Source organism: Somniosus microcephalus, chromosome 26 (genome assembly GCF_052327205.1).
Source record: "Somniosus microcephalus isolate GS21.2 chromosome 26, FLI_Smic_1.0, whole genome shotgun sequence".
NCBI lineage: Eukaryota > Metazoa > Chordata > Chondrichthyes > Squaliformes > Somniosidae > Somniosus > Somniosus microcephalus.
This window is the reverse complement of record NC_141012.1, coordinates 12,264,109-12,286,683: the sequence shown is the minus strand read 5'-3', so window position 1 is coordinate 12,286,683 and position 22,575 is coordinate 12,264,109. Positions and strand designations below refer to the sequence as shown.

General features: G+C 48.5%; 1 protein-coding gene across 1 annotated transcript in view; it reads left to right on the top strand.

Moving 5' to 3' along the window:
- The window catches only part of LOC147100294 (uncharacterized), a 270,850-nt gene that overhangs the window by 191,312 nt on the left and 56,963 nt on the right, over positions 1 to 22,575 (top strand). The window contains exons 35-39 of the mRNA XM_085968227.1: positions 398 to 590; positions 2,026 to 2,188; positions 7,396 to 7,588; positions 15,708 to 15,935; positions 17,578 to 17,913. Of these exons, the coding sequence (XP_085824353.1) occupies positions 398 to 590; positions 2,026 to 2,188; positions 7,396 to 7,588; positions 15,708 to 15,935; positions 17,578 to 17,913 (1,113 nt within the window). The remainder of the gene's footprint in view (positions 1 to 397; positions 591 to 2,025; positions 2,189 to 7,395; positions 7,589 to 15,707; positions 15,936 to 17,577; positions 17,914 to 22,575) is intronic.

Sequence of the window (22,575 nt, the reverse complement as noted above, 5' to 3'; positions counted from 1 at the left end):
CCCCCAGCCCCTTCCCGACTTGAAAACGTTCCCCTCTACCTGTCATTCCTAGCAGCAGGCGCTAAGGCAGGGGGCGCGACTCAATATCCAGTCCGGGGCATTGCACGCTTGACTGACGTCACGATCTGCGGGCACAGGAGATCGTGGCGGTAGTGTTTAGCGCCGCCGCAAAACGACTGGTCAATTTCACGAGTGGCGCTAAAATCGCCGCGCTCGGGCGCTAAATTCCTAGCACCCTGTTAGCGCCCCCCCAGAGGCGCTAACGGGAGGTGCTAACCAAGCGAATTGTTCGCCCATAGTTTCTGGATCATTAGTCCAGACCTCTGGATTACTAGTCCAGTAACATAACCACTGTGCTACCGTACCCATATCCTCAGACCGCGTTTGTATCTTTTAGAAAATGCGACCTTGCCTGTGACGTCACTCAGCCCTGATGATCTTGAAGCTCGTTGGTCGAGCATCCGCCAGTTTGCTGACTCTCCCATCAATGGCACCTTGTTTTCAGGCATCTTTAACCCCACCACCTGCATCCACATTGGGAGCATCATCCTGTTCACAGTGTCCAGGGAACATCACCCGGTGTATGATATGTATGTATCGTGTTGCATCTCATTGTTTAACATCTTTCGCACAATGCACTTGATTCAACATCTCGAAATGTGTGATTTCATGAAAATGATTACCTCAGAATATATAGGCACTAAAAACCATCGTATATGAGAAAATTATTCACTTTAATACCCAGGGTGAGTAATTGTCTTACCCATGCTTTTATGGCCTTCAAATGTAGAGGAATAACTTAATAAGGTTTGAGGGAAAAAAAAGGGAGTGGGGTCAAGTGGATAGCTCTTTCAGACAACCAGCACAGGCATAATGGGTCGAATGGCCTCCTTCTGCCCTGTAAAATTCTATGAGTCTTATGATTTTGACCCCAGTGTTGGCATCAAGCATTCTCAGGTCAGGCATAGCACAGCTAGTTACAGGATGAAGCTTCCTCTTCTGTGCCCTAACAACACTCCTCAACACCAATCACTCCTATTGCATGAAAGTGAATTTTTGCTTCAGCCGACCTTGCGTCTTCCCTGAACAATACTGTCACTTTGTGTTAAATTACAGGCTGTGGATTTATGGTCACTAGCAACTGGATAAAAAACCATCCGAGGTCATTTCACTTAAGAATTCTTACAGCCAGCCAGGGACTCATCCGATTAACTGAGCTGGATTCAAACTCAGTTCCGAGAGATGAAAGGACAGTGTCCTGGTCTCAGTAGCTATTGATTTGCTATATTAGCCAGTGGCTCAGTTGGTAACAGCCTTGCCTCTGAGTCAGAAGTTTGTGGGTTCAAGCCCCACTCCAAGTACTGCGCTGGAGTGTCACTAGATTTTTGTGCTCAAGTCTCTGGAGTGGGACTTGAACCCACAACCTTCTGACTCAGAGGCGAGGGTGCTGCCCACTGAGCCAATGCAGATTATGGGCACTATGTTAGAAGTGTTTACCATTATGAAAGGATGGGACACTGTAGTTAGAAGGAGGCTGTGGGTCAAGAACGAGGGGCCATAGATACAAGATTAAATTAAGAGATTTCGAACAAAGAGCCAGAGAAACCTCTTTGCACAGAGAGTTGTGACACTGTGGAATTAACTTCCAGGGTTAATGGTTGAGGCAGAAACTATGCCAACATTAAAAATTAGTTTAGATAGGTAGATAAAGGTTAAAGGGATATGGAAACAGAGTGGGTAACTGTGATTAGAGCTGTTTGCTTGTGTGGAGGGTAAATACTGACACGGACTGGTTGAGCTGAATATCTTGTTTCCATGTGTGTGGAGTGAGGACATCAAGGTTGAATAGCCTATCAACACTCATTGTCAAGGTTTAAGTGGCCATCATCCATCCGGGCAGGGTACACGAGGACAAAAGGCACTCGTGGTGTCCCAGCAATGAGTCAGTGTCTTCAGTGGGGAATGGGGCAGAAAATTGATAAGAAAAATTGGCAAGAGAAAAAATGAATTGTTCTTTCTTTCCAGCGAAAACCTTTACAACACTAACGGCGAGTTTGACTGGGGAGGATTCCGTGACCTGGTTGAGGAGATGAGACTCACCTCGAGCACATCCTGGCTCTTCTCATATCGCTTCAGCCAGCCTGGTGTGCATGTCTTCCATCTGAACAGCAATCCCAACAAGAAGATGGTGTGTGCCCCATTGACTGGTCATAATCTTTCTCTGGTTTCATACCTTCTCTAAATCCTTAATGATGCAAGGTTGTCACAGGCAACGTACCTCAGAAGTAGTCCACAATTCTGAGTTAGCTTTTCAGTTATTAACTTCTTAGATTGAACACAGCTTTTTACTCATCAAGATTAAGGAGGGGGAAAGGAACACTGACCACTTTGGTTATTCAGTATCGCATTCAAAGTGCTCAGGTATAATAAGGTCAGATGCCAAGTAAAGCTCCCTCTGCTCTGCCCCAATAATGTGCCTCAACCACTCCCTCAGAAGACCACCTCCAATGGCACCAGTGTGACTCTTTCATTTCCCAAACCTCCTCCTTTCTGGCCGGTTTCAACAACAACTATTTGCATTTATATAGCGCCTTGAACGTAGCAAAAACATTCCAAGGCGCTGCACAGGGGTGTCATCAGACAGAGTTTGACGCCGAACCACGTAAAGAGGTATTAGGACAGGTGACCAAAAGCTTGGTCAAAGAGGTAGGTTTTAAGGAGCAACTTAAAGGAGAGTTTCAGTGAGACTGATCATATTGTGCCATTTTAGCCGATCCCCACAACTTTCTTCTTCAAGTGAAGAAATTAAAAATGTTTGGTGACTGCTATTTTGGGGGATGGAGAGTGAGGGAAGAAACATTAACTGCTGTGGAATGTTGAATTATGACAATATTACATTCCTTTTAACTTCTACCAGTCAGGAGTCATGCAAGGTCTGCAAGCTAAAAGGAATTGCAAGTCAATGCAAGTCTGGAATGTACTTAATTTGTTTCATTCACACTTCTCAATCAGATGGATTATCACACAATTATACTTTGGCAAGTAGTTTAAGGTTGTTATGTTCTCAACTGTGTTTAGTTTAACGGTTCTCTCTCCGTGGGTGCTGTCCCCCTCTCCCTCAAATATGCCGTCATCACCCCTCTCAAAAAAAATAACCCTTGATCCCTCCATCCTTGCAAACTACCTCCCCATCTCCACCCTCCCTTTCCTCTCCAAAGTCCTTGAATGTCGCCTCCCAAATCCATGCCCATCTTTCCCACAACTCCGTGTTTGAATCCCTCCAATCAGGTTTCCGCCCTTGCCACAGTACCGAAACGGCTCTCATCAAAGTCACAAATTACATCCTTTGTGACTGTGACAAAGGTAAACTGTCCCTCCTCGTCCTTCTTGACTTGTCTGCAGCCTTTGACAATGTTGACCACTCCATCCTTCTCCAACGCCCCTCCACCGTTGTCCAGCTGGGTAGGACTGCACTCGCCTGGTTCCATTCTTATCTATCTAATCGTTGCCAGAGAATCACCTGTAACAGCTTCTCTTCCCGCTCCCACATCATTGCCTCTGGTGTCCCCCAAGGATCTATCCTTGGCCCCCTCCCATTTCTCATCTACATGTTGCCCCTTGGTGACATCATCTGAAAACACAGCGTCAGTTTCCACATGTACGCTGATGACACCCAGCTCTACCTCACTACCACTTCTCTCGACCCCTCCACGGTGTCTAAATTGTCAGACTGCTTGTCCGACATCCAGTTCTGGATGAGCAGAAATTTTCTCCAATTAAGTATTGGAAGACCAAAGCCATTGTTTTCGGTCCCCGTCACAAACTCCGTTCCCTAGCCACTGACTCCATCCCTCTCCCTAACATCCGTCTGAGGCTGAACCACACTGTTCGCAACCTTGGTGTCATATTTGACCCTGAAATGAGCTTCTGACCACATATCCACGGCTTAACTAAGACCGCCTATTTCCACCTCCGTAGCATCATTCGTCTCCGCCCTTGCCTCAGCTCATTCACTGCTGAAACCCTCATCCATGCCTTTGTTACCTCTAGACTTGACTATTCCAACACACTCCTGGCTGGCCTCCCACATTCTATCCTACGTAAACTTGAGGTGATCCAAAACTCGGCTGCCCGTGTCCTAACTCGCAAAGGTCCCGTTCGCCCATCACCCCTTTGCTCGCTGACCTCCATTGGCTCCCGGTTAAGCAACGCCTTGATTTCAAAATTCTCATCCTTGTTTTCAAATCCATCCATGGCCTCGCTCCTCCCTATCTCTGTAATCTCCTTCAGCCCCACAACCCCCACGAGATATCTGCGCTCCTCTAATTCTGCCCTCTTGAGCATCCCTGATTATAATTGCTCAACCATTGGTGGCCGTGCCTTCTGTTGCCTAGGCCCTAAGCTCTGGAATTCCCTCCATAAACCTCTCCGCCTCGCTACCTCTCTTTCCTCCTTTAAGACGCTCTTTAAAACCTATCTCTTTGACCAAGCTTTTGGCCACCTCCCCTAATTTCTCCTTATGTGGCTCGGTGTCAATTTATTTTTGTCTTATAATACTCCTGTGAAGTGATTTGGGACGTTTTACTACGTTAAAGGCGCTATATAAATACAAGTTGTTGTTGTTTCCCCCTCATTTTTCTCTCAGCCCATTTCCCACTAGATTGATTCCTGGGATGAGAGGGTTGTCCTGTGAGGCGAGCTTGAGTAGAATGGGCTATACTTTCTAGAGTTTAGAAGAATGAGGGGTGACCTCATTGAAACGTATAAAATTCTTACAGGGCTTGACAGGGTAGATGCTGAGAGGCTGCTTCCCCTGGCTGGAGAGTCTCGAACTAGGGGGCATAGTCTCAGGATAAGGGGTCGGCTATTTAGGACTGAGAGGAGGAGAAATTTCTTCACTCAGAGGGTTGTGAATCTTTGGAATTCTCTACCCCAGAGGGCTGTGGAGGCTCAGTCGTTGAGTATATTCAAGACAGAGATCGATATGGAGATCAGGCAGGACAGTTGAGTTAATGTAGAAGATCAGCCATGATCTTATTGAATGGCGGAGCAAGCCCAAAAGGCCAAATGACCTACTCCTGCTCCTATTTCTTACGTTCTCAACCCAAATTCACAACAAATATAGAGTTTACGAGTTAGCCCCTGTGTCTTAAAATAGCTGCTTACATGACTCTCCCTGGCTATCTTAGTAACAATGCACGCTAATTACTTCAACTTTTTGATGAGAAATATACTCGGGTCAATTTCTTTTTCAGTATGTCCGAGTGATGCCTGTCGGGGGCCAGTGCTACAAAGAAGGCCCCTTCTTCCCCACCACGCCTAGAAACTTTATCCGGACGGGTATCGGCAGGACCCCAGACCTATGGTTCAAACCTGATTGGCTCGTCATTTCCAGCTTGTCGATAGCATCAGTAATAATGGTCGGTGTCTGCGCCGGATTACTGGTGAGCAAGGAGTTAACTTATTCCACTATTCAGGAGATGCTAGTTCTCGGCTGGTTTGCCCAACACTTGGCTGAAGTACCATTGCAATTCTGAGCTAAATATTTCCAGGTGCCTCATACATTGATGTACATGATATCATGGTGGGGTTGTGCAATATATTCTAACGCAATCCGAACATTTGGTTACATTTCGTGTAATGTTAACTGGCCCAAATTTAAGAAATCTCCTTCTGGTCGAATCCGAACCACAAGAAGGCAACAGACTGAATCCTGAACATATACCGCAGCTGTGAATAAAGGTGCACAACCCCTCCCCATATTAAGTGATGTTAATTTACACAAACACATTGGGGGAAAATTCAGTTGTTTGCGCCTCCCGTTAGCGCCTAATGGGGCGCAAAGCAACTAGCGTCGGGCGCGGTGATGTTTCGCCACTCGCGAAATTGACCAGACATTTTGTGGCGGTGCTAAACACTACCGCCACAATCTCCTGTGCCCCGCAGATCGTGATGTCAGTTGAGCATGCAACACCCCGGTAGCGCCCCGGACCGGATATTGAGTGGCGCCCCCTGCCTTACCGCCTGCCGCTAGCAAACGACAGGTTGAGGGGAGCGTTTTGCAGTCGGGAAGGGACTGGGGGAGCGTTATTTAAAGGCGACTGCTTCCCGCCTTTTTTTGTTGGCGACATTTTTGCACCACGCATTCTGAGAGAGAGAGAGATTTCTGGAGAGATTCAACGCTGTGTGAAGGAGTTTTGGGGACTGAGCAGCACTTTGCAGGTTCATTTTGATTTGCCCTTCCTTGTATCGATTTAGAAGAGACTATGGGGGGCTGCACTCTGAGCTCTTTCCCAGGGCCTCTCCATTGTTCTTTCCAGCAGAATTGATGTACAGGTCTCTCCAGGCCGAGATTCAAGGTTGCAATGAGCAGGGTGTGGATGGAGAGCAAGATCGACCCTCCCCTTTAAGAACTGGCCGGCGCCAGTGAGTCTGTGTTCCACTGCTGACTGACATCACATGAGCTTCGCCAGCGCTCTGAGGTAGCGCCTCGCTCCTCGGCATTAGCGCCTTAAGAGAGGTGTGTAGCGCCTGATTTAGTGCTCCAATCACCTCTAGGGGCGATAGAAGCCAAGTTTGCAGTCAGAGCCGATAATTAAGGCTAAGCGCTAAATTTAGCGCCCAGCTGATAATTGCGCCCCAAACGGGGCGATACCGAATTTCTCCCCCATTGTATAAAAACTTTAATTTTTAGAGAAAGCTGTTTTCCCGTATCTCATTGGGTAAATGCACTAAGTGGTTTGATACTGAGTTACATAGAGCAGGAATATCCAACGTTCAACCCTTGATATCCTAGGTTGGCGCCAAGTTACCCGTTCTTATCTAGGTTGGCGGGGGGGTGGTGGGAGTTGGGGGTAGGGGGCGGTGCGATTGGCTTCAGTATCCCTGGACTGGTGAATAGAAAAAGAAACCAAGATTCCCGTCTCCACACTGCTGTCCAGTGACCTCCACCGGAGTCTCAGCTCATGTATGAATAGTGGCCGCTTGGGTGAGATACTGGAGGGCTGCCCTGTGTGTGCGGAGAGGTGACTGGGGTAGGAACCAGTCTTGGGCGGTAGCACTAAACGAGCGCTGTCAGATTGGCCGCCTGTTGTACACTCCGTCTGACATTCAATTCTATTGAAAGCAACGGAACTGAATATTGGACGGGGAGTAGAACGGGTGGCAGCGTTCCCTCTAAGCGGCGCGGCCGCGCGGCTCTCTGCCGGTCCCTCTCAGCCCGGAACCGGCTTTACCAATGTTAAAGTTTGCGCATGAATTACGGGGAATGTTGACGGGCGGCCAGTTCCACACTACCCAAAGAGAATTTCTACCCCCACTGCCTTCTGGAGAGGAGGAAGGACAGCGTGACAAAATTGAGGGGGCGGAAAAATTCATTTATATTCAAATCTGCAGCTTCTCCTTAGAAAGTGCCGTTGGCCTGAGAAAGCCCCTGCTGCTCCAACCTACCGGAGCCTACACAAGACGTACAACTTTGATGATTACTCTTCTAAAGGAGCCACCATCATTGCTGTAAAAAAATTCCATCGGAGTCTGCGGTTCAAGGAACAAACTGAGGAAAATGAGGAGGATGGCGAAGGAAAAGGAGGTGAGTTCTTCGGACTTTACCTTAAGGTTAGGCTGGCACCTAGCCGCAAGGACTGCTGGCTGTCCCATTTTGGACCGAGCAGTCGGGTTTAGAATAGACCATCAGCTTATTTATAAGATGTATAAGCTGAACATAGAAAAAAGGACTTGCATTTATAAAGCGCTGTATTGCATTTCTCAGAACATCCCAAAGCACTTCACCTATAATGAGCTCTGTGCTCGCTGACCTACACTGGCTCCCAGTTAAGCAACGCCTCGATTTTTAAATTCTCATTCTTTTCAAATCCCTTCATGGCCTCACCCCTCCCTATCTTTGTAACCTCCTCCAGCCCCACAACCCTCCGAGATCTCTGCACTCCTCCAATTCTGGCCTCTTGTGCATCCCCAATTTTCTTCGCTCCACCATCGGCGGCCGTGCCTTCAGCTGCCTGGGCCCTAAGCTCTGGAATTCCTTCCCTAAACCTCTCTGCCTCTCTTTCCTCCTTTAAGACGCTCCTTAAAACCTACCTTTTTGGCCAAGCTTTTGGTCACCTGCCCTAATATCTCCTGGTGTGGCTCGGTGTCAAATTTTGTTTGGTGACGCTCCTGTGAAGCGCCTTGGGACGTTTTACTACGTTAAAGGCGCTATATAAATGCAAGTTATTGTTGTTGAGTTACTTTGAAGTGGAACAATTGTTATGAGGGAAACCTGGCATCCAAATGGTGCACAGGAAGATCCCACACATATTAAATGGGAAAAAACAATCTTGCGATCTTGTGTGTGTTTTAATGTTTCCAAATTTGCAATTGTTTTAAAAAAGTATATAAAATTATTTTATTTTAGATTCTGTCTTGAAAAATGATGAATTTTGGGATTATGAGCAACAAATCGATCTGGAATTCTTTAACGCCAACACATTCTATCAGATTCTGCTGAAACAGTCACTTGCTGTGTCAGTCAGATTAAGTCAACATAAGAATGAGGTAAGATATAGAAGAAACTGTGCACCATGAGATAGCTTCACTAATAGCTTTTAACTAGATGAAGCCCTCAAATGTGTAGCCATTGCCTTTTTCAGCACCGGGAGCTATTTCAAAAGCAATTTTATATTTTATAATAAGAGTACAGATTGCTAGTGTAGTTCACCAAATGTGCGATGGGAAAGCTCAGCTCTTCGGCATCCAGATTCCAACATGGCCGCTTCTGCTGAGGCTGGAGTGTGATGAGGCCAATAGAACCATCTTTTTTGCTTTGAAAAAGGACATTTTCAGCAAAATAAAATGTAATACAATCTACTCAGTCTCCTGTGGCATTGCACATAGAGAATCAAGCCCAAACGTAGACTTCAAGTGCAGAATAGTTAGAGGCCATTAAGAAGCAGTGTATGAGGTTGTCCATTAAAAAGCAAGAGTGCGAAGTTGTCCATTAATAAGGAACGTTGGATTGCAAATTGTCCCTCCCAGGTTGCCTGGACACCTTTTTAAAGTGAAATGGTGTGTGGCGCGAAGGCACCTATGGTTGGGAAGAAAGAAAATGTATTTTTGTGAAGCAATTAAAAATGTATTCCATTTCTGTTCTGTGTAGGTGAAGACATTATATCAAAAAATAGCAAAGGAGACCGATTCACTCAGGGAACTTTGGATGGAGAGAATGAACTTTGCCGGAAGACATTTAGTTATTAGCAGCACAGACATGGAAATGTATGAGAAGATGTGCCACAAGGTGAATACGTTGATTTTCATGACTACCTTTGCATTCTCTTTGGGTTGACACATGGCATTAATAGCTTGTGGATGACAATTGGGAGTCAGTATCAAATTGCACACTCCATCATTTCATATACACCAATGTATAGTAATTACTATAATTACAATAAATGTCCAATATGGGCAACAACAACAACAACTTGTATTTATATAGCGCCTTTAACGTAGTAAACCGTCCCAAGGCGCTGCACGGGAGTATTTTAAGACAAAAAAAATTTGACACCAATCCACATAAGGATAAATTAGGGCAGATGACCAAAAGCTTGGTCAAAGAGGTAGGTTTTATCGAAGCATTGAAAGATGTGAAAATAAAGGCAAAGGCCCATAGTGCAGGACACAACTAGGTTTGAGATGAATAGGTCTGAAATTATTTTTGTGCAACCAGGAGATAAGATCTACAGGGAGTGATTGCGAGCAGGGGTGTAGTGAGGGTATATGCTGCTTACGGCGTACACCCACTCCTAATTTCTGCTGCCAAGTGTCTGCTTTTCTCCGTTGCTAAAACAGCAGCATACGATTCTCACACGCTTGTAGATTTTGAAGTTTGGTACAGAGCAGAAGGTGGACTTGTTTGTTCCCTCCAGGTGCCAGTTGCCTCATTTCAAATGCCGCTTTCTGGCTTTGTGAGTCATGTTCAATTGGTGGTGCTTCAATCCCTGCACTACTTACCAATACAAGTCTGTTCTGCAGACCCTTCTTGCTGCCTTGGACATAAGTTTCTGCTACCAGAATGTTCTTGCCTGTAAGCCACATGACTATTGTACCTAGTACTTTATTTAATCATTTAATCAGCCCCACAACCCCCCGAGATATCTGCGCTCCTCTAATTCTGCCCCCTTGAGCATCCCTGATTATAATCACTTCACCATTGGTGGCCGTGCCTTCTGTTGCCGAGGCCCTAAGCTCTGGAATTCCCTCCCTAAACCTCTCCGCCTTGCTACCTCTCTTTCCTCCTTTAAGACTCTCCTTAAAACCTACCTGTTTGACCAAGCTTTTGATCACCTGCCCTAATTTCTCCTTATGTGGCTCGGTGTCAAATTTTTTGTCTTATAATACTCCTGTGAAGCACCTTGAGATGTTTTACTACGTTAAAGGTGCTATATAAATATAAGTTGTTAATTTATTCCACAGTTCGGGAGCCTAACTTCTTCCAATTCTCATGCTCTGTGTCCCGACATTCCCCCAGGCCTCCTCCAGGTCTTGAGTTCTTCCTCAGACCTCCTGCACATCTCCAGCTCTCCCCCAGTGCTCCAGCTCTCCCCAGGGTATCTCTTGGTCCTAAGCTATTCCTTCAAACTTTCTCCAGATCCTGGGTTCCAGATCCTCAGATCTTCTACAGATTTGTGTACTTTTTGCATCTAGGCTTTTAATGATGCAAAACAGGAAGATGAGTCTTGAATATTTGGAACAGGACAAGCGTGTATTTATGATCGTGGCTTCTGTTCTGCTCAGTGGATTTTGGTTTTTCATACGAATATAATAAATTCTGCTATAAAATGTCAAAAATTAAACTTTTCAGAGGGAACATGTCCCCAGACCCCTCTAGACAAGCAGTATACCCACTTCTAAAATTGCTACTACATCACCAATTACAAACTGAGGAAACCTACTAACTGTAACTAAGGGTTGTTGTCTTATAGAATGGTTTACCACCCACTGCAGGGAATAGGAACTCAGCTGAAAACGCTAAAGATTAAAGTCTCGTGTCTTAAATTCACAACCCTGAATGGGTTGGAATTGAGGACATTGCCGACTGATCCAGTGTCTATATTGTCCCTACAGATAAGGTTAGAGATTGAGAGGCGAAGGCGAATTGGGGTAGAGTTTGAAGAGATTCTGAACAAACAGCAGCAACTACTCCACACCGACTGGAGCCGTCGAGGAGAACATCACGTCGCGTTCAACACAGCCCTGAGAGAAGCGGTCCGGTTACTGGAGGAGCACATGGACAGCATGGACAATGAGGGAAAGCAGACACTGTCAAGCCCCACAGACTGTCAGCGGTATTTGTACTATTGTAAAAAGGGGGGTTTGTTGTAATTTTTCTTCTAAAGTGCACCATGTGTCAAAAAGTTTAATTTTTGACCATTTGAATAAGTATTTCCAGGAGTGGTTTTGTTTTCACTGTACGATAAGTCACTTCTATTTCTAGTAGGGACATAGGAGCAGGAGTAGATCATACAGCCCCTCGAGCCTGTTCCACCATTCCATCAGGTCAACAACAACAGCAACTTGCATTTATATTGCTGGTGACAAATGACAAAAACTGTTACAATGGTGCTCTTCTGAGATTGGCGTTGAAACATGTTTTTGGGATAGAGTGGAGGGAGCTTTGCTCTGCACCCGGGAGCATCACATTGCACCCGGGAGCGTGACATTGCACCCGGGAACGTCACATTGCACCCGGGAGCGTGACATTGCACCCGGGAGCGTGACATTGCACCCGGGAGCGTGACATTGCACCCGGGAGCATCACATTGCACCCGGGAGCCTCAGATTGCACCCGGGAGCCTCAGATTGCACCCGGGAGCGTCACATTGCACTCGGGAGCGTGACATTGCACCCAGGAGCGTGACATTGCACCCGGGAGCCTCAGATTGCACCCGGGAGCGTCACATTGCACCCGGGAGCGTGACATTGCACCCGGGAGCCTCACATTGCAACCGGGAGCCTCAGATTGCACCCGGGAGCCTCAGATTGCACCCGGGAGCGTCACATTGCACCCAGGAGCGTGACATTGCACCCAGGAGCCTCAGATTGTACCCGGGAGCGTGACATTGCACCCGGGAGCCTCACATTGCAACCGGGAGCCTCACATTGCACCCGGGAGCGTCACATTGCACCCAGGAGCGTGACATTGCACCCAGGAGCGTGACATTGCACCCGGGAGCGTGACATTGCACCCAGGAGCGTGACATTGCACCCGGGAGCGTGACATTGCACCCAGGAGCGTGACATTGCACCCGGGAGCGTGACATTGCACCCAGGAGCGTGACATTGCACCCGGGAGCGTGACATTGCACCCAGGAGCGTGACATTGCACCCGGGAGCGTGACATTGCACCCAGGAGCGTGACATTGCACCCGGGAGCGTGACATTGCACCCAGGAGCGTGACATTGCACCCGGGAGCGTGACATTGCACCCAGGAGCGTGACATTGCACCCGGGAGCGTGACATTGCACCCAGGAGCGTGACATTGCACCCGGGAGCGTGACATTGCACCCAGGAGCGTGACATTGCACCCGGGAGCGTGACATTGCACCCAGGAGCGTGACATTGCACCCGGGAGCGTGACATTGCACCCAGGAGCGTGACATTGCACCCAGGAGCGTGACATTGCACCCAGGAGCGTGACATTGCACCCGGGAGCCTCAGATTGCAACCGGGAGCCTCACATTGTTCCCGGGAGCCTCAGATTGCAACCGGGAGCCTCACATTGTTCCCGGGAGCCTCAGATTGCACCCGGGAGCGTGACATTGCACCCAGGAGCCTCAGATTGTACCCGGGAGCGTCACATTGTACCCGGGAGTGTCACATTGCACCCAGGAGCATGACATTGCACCCGGGAGCCTCAGATTGCACCCGGGAGCATGACATTGCACCCAGGAGCATGACATTGCACCCGGGAGCCTCAGATTGCACCCGGGAGCGTGACATTGCACCCAGGAGCGTGACATTGCACCCGGGAGCGTGACATTGCACCCGGGAGCGTGACATTGCACCCAGGAGCGTGACATTGCACCCAGGAGCATGACATTGCACCCAGGAGCGTGACATTGCACCCAGGAGCGTGACATTGCACCCAGGAGCGTGACATTGCACCCAGGAGCGTGACATTGCACCCAGGAGCGTGACATTGCACCCGGGAGCGTGACATTGCACCCAGGAGCGTGACATTGCACCCGGGAGCGTGACATTGCACCCAGGAGCGTGACATTGTACCCGGGAGCGTGACATTGCACCCAGGAGCGTGACATTGCACCCAGGAGCGTGACATTGCACCCAGGAGCGTGACATTGCACCCAGGAGCGTGACATTGCACCCGGGAGCGTGACATTGCACCCAGGAGCGTGACATTGCACCCGGGAGCGTGACATTGCACCCAGGAGCGTGACATTGCACCCGGGAGCGTGACATTGCACCCAGGAGCGTGACATTGCACCCGGGAGCGTGACATTGCACCCAGGAGCCTCACATTGTACCCGGGAGCGTCACATTGTACCCGGGAGTGTCACATTGCACCCAGGAGCATGACATTGCACCCGGGAGCCTCAGATTGCACCCGGGAGCGTCACATTGCACCCAGGAGCCTCACATTGCACGCGGGAGCGTCACATTGCACCCAGGAGCCTCACATTGCACGCGGGAGCGTCACATTGCACCCAGGAGCCTCACATTGTACCCGGGAGCCTCACATTGTACCCGGGAGCGTGACATTGCACCCAGGAGCATGACATTGCACCCGGGAGCCTCACATTGCACGCGGGAGCGTCACATTGCACCCAGGAGCCTCACATTGCACCCGGGAGCCTCACATTGTACCCGGGAGCGTGACATTGCACCCAGGAGCATGACATTGCACTCGGGAGCCTCAGATTGCACCCGGGAGCATCACATTGTACCCGGGAGCGTCACATTGCACCCAGAAGCGTGACATTGCACCCGGGAGCGTCACATTGCACCCGGGAGCGTCACATTGCACCCAGGAGCATCACATTGCACCCGGGAACCTCCGATTGCACCCGGGAGCCTCAGATTGCACCCGGGGAAAGGCACATTGCACCCAGGAGCCTCAGATTGCACCCGGGAGCATCACATTGCACCTGGGAGCGTCACACTGCACCCGGGAGCATCACGTTGCACCCGGGAGCCTCAGATTGCACCTGGGAGCGTCACATTGCACCCGGGGGCATCACATTGCACCCGGGAGCCTCACACTGCACCCGGGAGCGTCACACTGCACCCGGGAGCGTCACACTGCACCCGGGAGCGTCACACTGCACCCGGGAGCCTCACATTGTACCCAGGAGCCTCACACTGTACCCGGGAGCCTCACACTGCACCCGGGAGCGTCACACTGCACCCGGGAGCCTCACACTGCACCCGGGAGCGTCACACTGCACCCGGGAGCCTCACACTGCACCCGGGAGCCTCACATTGTACCCAGGAGCGTCACACTGCACCGGCAGGAGGCCTTCACTGGACGTCTGAAATGGAACCATTCCATTTCCCAGTACGAGTGTCCCTCACTGCGATGAGCACCAAAGAAAATGAAATGGGCATCAAAAATGTAATTTTGCACTCCCACCTCACTTTAATGTTCTTTCTCAGAGTTGCTGGGCAGGTTGAAGCATTGATGTTACAAATGTCAGATGCCATCACAAGCGAGTGTCACCGATTAAATGCCTGGGCTGTGCTGGGGGAAGGAACAGGCGCCCAACTTGTAAGCAAGGGGACTTTGAAAGGTCTTTCCAGGGAGGAATTAATGGGTAAGAAAACCTCTGTTTTTATGACTTCCTAGTTATACGTCCTGAAAGGTTTTTGCCAAAATACTGTATTTTGCTGAATAATTATGATACTGAAGTAACATGTTAAAAAATAACAGTGTGCACAGGTTCCTGGATTAGCTAGAATGGTTCATTGAAAATGTTGCTCAACAACATATCTTAGTAACATTCTTTGTGTCTGTCGAGCGCGTCAGGTATGTTTGTGTCAGCCAGCTAGCTGCCGAGTCTGCTATTTTAATTATTTGTTAAAATTGCGCACAAGGGAATTTCATACACACACGTTTGTTACTAATTATTGCGGATTTTTGCCGAAGAAGCCTTGGCGAGTTGCTGCAGTGCATCTTGTAGATGGTACACACTGCAGCCACGGTGCGCTGATGGTGGAGGGAGTGAATGTTTAAGGTGGTGGATGGGGTGCCAATCAAGCGGGCTGCTTTGACCTGGATGGTGTCGAGCTTCTTGAGTGTTGTTGGAGCTGCAACTCATCCAGGCAAGTGGAGAGTATTCCATCACACTCCTGACTCCTGCCTGACACCCTTTTGGTGAAGAATGGTTCATGGCACAAAGGGAAGTTCACGAACGGGATAACATGACATTCTTAAAAAAAGACGAGGAAGTATAAAAGACAAAAATGACCTTATTAAAAAATAGATCATAGCAGCAGTGGAAGAGAATCACTCCTTTAACTTTGGTTGAAGACTATGTGACTCTATAACACTCATACTCCCTGGAACACAGTGTCCCCCCTCCCAACCCCGCCGTCTCCCCACCTCCTGATCCCCCCAGGCAGCAGATATTGAAAGATGCCCTAATTATGAAATGTCCGAATGTTGCATTTATAAAACGAACTTTAATTCACGTGACAGGAGCTGATGGAACCATCAGAGCCCGCGATCTCCTCCAGGTGGATCAGCTGACGGGGCTGGTTACTCCGCGTCCCGAGGCTGTTATGCTTTTAGCCAATAAATACACCATGTCTGTGCCCAGAGGCCTCTTCCTTCACCCTCAGACTGGGCGGCTGCTCCCCATGGTTGGCAACGTGTGTTACGACTCCGTCAGCTCCAGGCTTCTCCCGGTCACAGACTCGACAACAGGTCAGTTCCCCGAAGCAAAAAAAAAACTCAACCGAGAAAAAAATGCATCTTAAAGGTGATTAGAGAATCAGCGCAGCAAAGTCATCCAGCGTACTAATTGGGAGGGATTATATTTAATTCTGTATTACTTCATGAAATATTTACCTGCTAGCTTTTGTTAATGACTGACACGTGGTGGAAGTGGCAATTTGTGGGCACGGATTTTCACTGCCAGCCCAACTGGGCAGGAAGATGAGGCCAGAAGTTTGGTGTTATGACTCAGTTCGTCATAGAATCATAGAATGATACAGCACGGAGGAGGCCATTCGGCCCCTGTGGTAGAGCTATCCAATTAGTCCCACTCCCCTGCTCTTTCCCCGCAGCCCTGTAAATGTTTTCCCTTCAAGTATATACCCAATTCCCTTTTGGATGTCACTATTGAATCTGCTTCCACCGCCCTTTCAGGCAGTGCAACCAATGTTCCCTCTAAGCTGCGTGCGTGAGCGGCCGCGCAGTAATCTGCAAGGTCCCGCGCAGGCCGCTCACGAGCTTCTCCATTGGAAATACCGCACACGCGCAGCAATTTAAAGGGACCACGCATTGAAATAAACAGGCCATGCACAACAAAGTGCAGCTTAGATGGAACATTGAGTGCAACCTAGATATCTCTTAAAAGGGCAACGTCTAATGGTAGTCTATGAGGACTGGCTTGGACTTTACGTAACCTTTCTCTACACTCGGGGTGTGATCCTCTCGCCCTCCCCCAACCCCCCCCATACCCACCCACCAACTCTAGCAGTCTATTTCTCTCTCTTTCTTTCTCTCTCTCTCGTTCTTTATCTCTCTACTCCACTAAACACTACACAACCCAATTATCTATGCTTCTGAAGAAGGGTCTGCACCCAAACCATAAACTTGTCTGTTCTCGCGGCAGATGCTGACTGGCCTGCTGTGTGTTTCCTACATTTTTTGTTTTTGTTCCAGTTCTGTGGTGCCTTTAAAGCAGCGAAACATCCCTAGTGTGCAAACCTCCCCTTCGCTCTCTCTCTCTCTCTCTCTCTCTCTCGTTCTCTCTCTCTCTCTCTTTCTTTCTCTCTCTCAGCCTCTGCACTCCAGCAGTTTCACCTCTTACTATATTTGCTGACGTGTAGGTTTTCCTGATGTGTTTGTGTGTTATCTTTAAACTTTGTGGAGGTTTTTTTTAGTCAGTGCTATGAAACACGTCGAAGCGGGGATGATTGCTGACATAGCGACACTGGTCATGCTACCGGGCTCGGCAAATTGCTGCTTTCATCGCCTGCCAATTCTAACTGGCTATTTCTCTCAGGTTTTTAAATCAGCTTATAGATTTTAAGTCATTTACCCGATGGTTCACATATTGAACTTAAGTGTGTAAACCGTCGGGTAAATGATTTAAAACGTGAGAATTGGCAGACAACGAAAGCAGAAAATTGGGCGCTCAAAGCCAATAAATGACGAGAAGTTTTCTGGGTTGATTTGAGCACCTCATGCTGTTTTTGAAGGCAGGAAATTAAAAATACAAGTGTGCCTGTTACTGCTGCTGTCTGAATAGTTGGTGCTTAACTATTATTATATAGTTATGAAATTTTAGGGCTATGCACACAAAGTACGTCTCGTTTTACTTCTTACTTTCAAATCCTAGGAGTAGTCTGCCAAAGTGAGGAGCATTTGATTCCGTACGTACCATACCCGCTGTGTCCAGGCTCTGGCCTCCCAGCGAAGCTACAGCTGCGAAGCCTGCCTCTTCAGAGTGAGCTGAAACTGGGAGGACCAATGCCAGATGCAGAGACAGGCATCGAAGTGCCCATCCTGGCTGTGACTATTCACCGGCAGACAGGGCAGGTCTATCCACTAGGAGGGACGTACATTAGCCCAGCCACAAAGATGTTGGCACCGATTGAAATTGGAGCTCCTATGGCCCACGAGAAGACTGGTCAGATGGCACCGATCATAGGGGTTGGCCTGGACACCAATACAGGTAACAGTGATGGTCCAATGAGATGTGGAGAGTAATGTCAATAAATAAGGTACTGCATCCTCAGTCCAAGATACAGGGTATTATAAACCTTAGTTGAGCTTGCATCAGCAGAGTTGAGGTGGAGTTTGGATGAGCAAGGAGATGCATATTGAATGGGATTGAGAATATACTGGAAAGATTAACCAGGAATTTCTAACACATGGTGACTAGAAGATATCAGAAGCACAGAAATGGCTCTTTCTAAGTCACAAATGACATCCTCAGTGACTATGACCATGGCTCATTATGCTTCTTTGTCTTCCTTGAAACCTCTATAGCCTTTGGCATGGTTGACTTGACCATCCTCCTCCAATGCCTCTCTTCCATTGTGTAGTTCAGTGGGACTGCCCTCATTTGGTTCCACTCTTACCTATCCAATCATAACCAGCTCATCTGCAGCAATGGCTTCTTTTCCCACCCCTGCACCATTACCTCTGGAGGCCCCTAAGGACCTATCATTGGCCCCCCTCCTCTTCCTCATCTACATGCTGCTGCTTGCAACACCATCCACAGGTATGGGATCAGCATTCACATGTATGCTGACGACACCCAGCTCTACCTCACCATCACCTCTCTTGACCTCTCCACTGCCTCTGTACTGTGCTGTCGCACACCTTGTCGTTTTAAAAATGAAGCAGTGTGTCACGATTATTTCTGCCATGTTGTCAAAACAAATCCTATGGCTATGATTTTGCTGACCTCGGCGGGTCCATGGCGGGCGACGTCGGTGGCGGGTCGCGGCCCCGCTACTAGCTCCATCCCGCTCTGTGAAATGAATTTCCCTTGATGGGGCTTGTTAAGCCCGCCCAGCGCATTTCCCGGTCAATTAGAGGAAGCGGGTCTGGTGACGTCATTTGATGACACGTCATCAGCTGGTTTCCTTAAAGGGACCATGGCCAAATTTATTATGACATTTGTGCTGTCAGTGTTCCACAGAATTGAGGTGCTGCAAACACTGACAATCACTGCACAAAGGCACAGGGCTGCACGCAGGCTCTCCATGCAGGGAGGTCCCCTTCCTTTCCCATGGGCAGAAGAGACCTCACCAGGAGATCAACACAGCCTGGTTGCAGATTGCAGAGGAGGGCACAAGCGGGGATGTGGTTAGGAGGACATGGGTGCAGTGCCACAAACATTTCAATGATCTCAGAAGATCACGAAATGTTACTACAAAGCCACACTTAACCTCATCCTCCTGTTCCACTCATCACATCCCCATCACCCTGCCTTCCCTACCCTTCTCCTGCACATCCTTACTCACACCAACTTACCTTGCACCTCCACCCATCCCTCTCTATCTACATTATCATATCCCCATCTCACTAGCCACCCCTCACACTCACCCTCATCCTAGTACAATCATACCAACTAACAACACACAAGGGTAAGCACTTGGGTGTTTTATGCAATGTTCATGTAAATTTTCTGTTAATGTGGTGTCGAATATTGAAACCTTTATTCTCAACACTTTGTGTTCTTGGACAGATTTGTGTGCACCTTTGGAAGTGGCTTAGTGAGTTGCAGTGAATGGTGAGACGTAACAGTACCCCCCACAATGGTGATGAGTGTGAAAGGAATGGCTTGGGCATTGTAGGGATGCTTTATGGTGTTGGTGTGAAGTGGTGCCAACCTGGCGCATCATGTGGCAGCCAGGGTGTACAGCGTCAAGTGAAGTAAATCTGGCCATGGTGAGGCCATCCCTGGCCTCCCTGGCAGCAATGTGCTCGGGTGCTGATGCCCTCTGTCCTGTGCAGCATCAGTTGATTGTGGAGAAGGTTGGTGTTGTTGGTGCTGCTGGTGCGCTGGGTGCTGCTGGTGTTGAGGCTGATCGTAGTGGGATTCTGAGGACCAAGGTGAGACAGTATAAAGGGCACCCATGCCGATGGAATAGATGGCAGGTAAAGTAGAGATGACAGAAGCAATCTGTCAATGGTGAGCAGGGTAATGAGGTCAGACTGGATGGAGACTTGTGTAAAGACTTGCAGCATCCTGAATCTGTTGTGGAAATGCAGTGAGGAAGAGCTTGTGGCTGAAGGAAGATATCTCTGTAAGGTGCGAGCTTTTAATTTACATTTGAAGCTGTCAACTCAACGGCTGATTCAGTGGCCAATGAACTCCCGCCTCAGCTTGACCGACATGGTCCACAACGGGCGTAGACCCCATGGGCGAGCTGTCAAATGCAAAAGGTGAGCTGAAAATCATTCTTAAGTGGCTCTAAACAAGCCACTAATGACCAGAATTGGGTCCCCCACCGCTGCGTGTCGGGTCTGCTCAGCGCTGACACACCCGATATTGGAAAAGACGCGTGGCGGCGGGTTCAATGCAGGGTCCCAACCCTCTGTGGGGAAAAAAAACACTTTGCCACCCGACCCGCCACTGATCGCTCCTGCTGACCCCGCCCCCCCCCCCCCGCAAAATTCTGGCCTATATGTTTTTTTTTAATACTTGCATGTGAAAGAAGAAGAAATAAAAACTGCATTTTTATGGCACCATTCACGTCCTCCAAATGTCCCAAAGTGCTTCATAGTCAATGGTTTACTTTGAAAGTGCAGTCATTGTTGTTATGTTGGGAAATGGGGCAACCAATTTGCACACAAGAACGATAGCAAAATACTGCAGATGTTGGAAATCCGAAATAACAACATAAAATGCTGGAAAAACTCAGCAGGTCAGGCAACATCCATGGAGAGAAATTTGAGTTGACGTTTTGGGTCGAACCCTTCTTCAAAACTGGAAAGAAAAGAAATTAGATCGAAGGCAGGGCTGCGATCGGACAAAAGAAGTGAAAGAAACAAAAGAGCTAGACGAGATGGTAATATGCTGAGATTAGGTGTAAAGTGTACTGGCAGGGCAAGAGATAGCTGCCAGGTGTGAGAGAGAAACAAAAGGAAAGGTGGGGGGGGAAAAGGAGTGGAAAAATTACAAGAAAAAATGTGTAATAGGGGCCGAGGTTATGATCTGAAATTGTTGAACTCGATATTGAGTCCGGAAGGCTGCAGAATGCCTAATCGGAAGATGAGGTGCTGTTCCTCGAGTTTACGTTGAGCTTCCGTGGAAGAATACAAGAGGCCAAGGACGGTGAGGTCCGAGTGGGAATGGAGCGGTGAATTAAAATGACAGGCGACCGGAAGCTCGTGGTCACCCTTACGGACTGAACGGAGGTGTTCCGCAAAGCGGTCACCCAATCTGTGTTTGGTCTCCCCAATGTAGAGGAGACCGCATAGAAACATAGAAACATAGAAGATAGGAGCAGGAGTAGGCCATTCGGTCCCTCGAGCCTGCTCCGCCATTTAATGAGGTCATGGCTGATCATCCAAATTCAGTACCCTATCCCTGCTTTCTCCCCATACCCCTTGATCCCTTTAGCCTTAAGAAATATATCTAACTCCTTCTTCAATATGTTTAATAAGTTGGCCTCAACTGCCTTCTGTGATAGAGAATTCCACAGGTTCACCACTCTCTGGGTGAAGAAATTCCTCCTCATTTCAGTCCTAAATGGCTTACCCCTTATCTTTAGACTGTGACCCCTGGTTCTGGACTCCCCCGCCATCGGGAACATCCTTCCTGCATCTAGCCTGTCTAGTCCTGTTAGAATTTTATAAGTTTCAATGAGATCCCCTCTCATTCTTCTAAACTCTAGCGAATATAAGCCTAATCGACCCAATCTCTCTTCATACGTCATTCCTGCAATGCCAGGTATCAGTCTGGTGAATCTTCGCTGCACTCCCTCCATGGCAAGAACATCCTTCCTCAGATAAGGCGACCAAAACTGCACACAATACTCAAGGTATGGTCTCACCAAGGCCCTGTACAACTGCAGCAAGACATCCTTGCTCCTGTACTCGAATCCTCTCGCTATGAAGGCCAACATACCATTTGCCTTCTTAACCGCCTGCTGCACCTGCATGCTTACCTTCAGCGACTGGTGCACAAGGACACCCAGGTCTCGTTGCACTTCCCCTTTTCCCAATCTTTTGCCGTTCAGATAATAATCTGTCTTCCTGTTTTTGCCACCAAAGTGGATAACCTCGCATTTATCCACATTATACTGCATCTGCCCAATCTCCCAGCAGTGTGATAAGCAAGCAGTTCACCTGGTTTTGGTAGCATTGGTTGACAGATAAATGTTGGGTCGGGCACTGGGGGAACTCCCTGCTCTTCCTCACTGGTGTCAAGGGATTATGAACAGGCAGACAGGGCCTCATCCGGAAGACGATACACCTGCCAGTGAGGCACTCCCTCAGTACCAAACTGAACTGTCAACCTGGCTCAAGTACTCAAGTCTTGCAATGGTGCTTGAACCTGTGACCTACTGCTTCAACAGTGAGAGTTGCCCCTCAGCCAAGCTGACACTTCGTGCAGATGTAACAACGTTAAGTCAAGTCTTACGTCCTCCACCGTCAAATCGGCTCACTGAGGAACGATGGGTCGTTGGGCAAGGAACCAAAGTGCTGACCGGCTCGAAGATCTGAACCTCGCCACCTTCAGCAAAAGAAAGAAAGACTTGCATTTCTACAGCGCTTTTCGCGACCACCGGATGTCCCAAAGCACTTTACAGCCAATGAAGTACTTTTTGGAGTGTAGTCACTGTTGTAATGTAGGAAACGCGGCAGCCAATTTGCG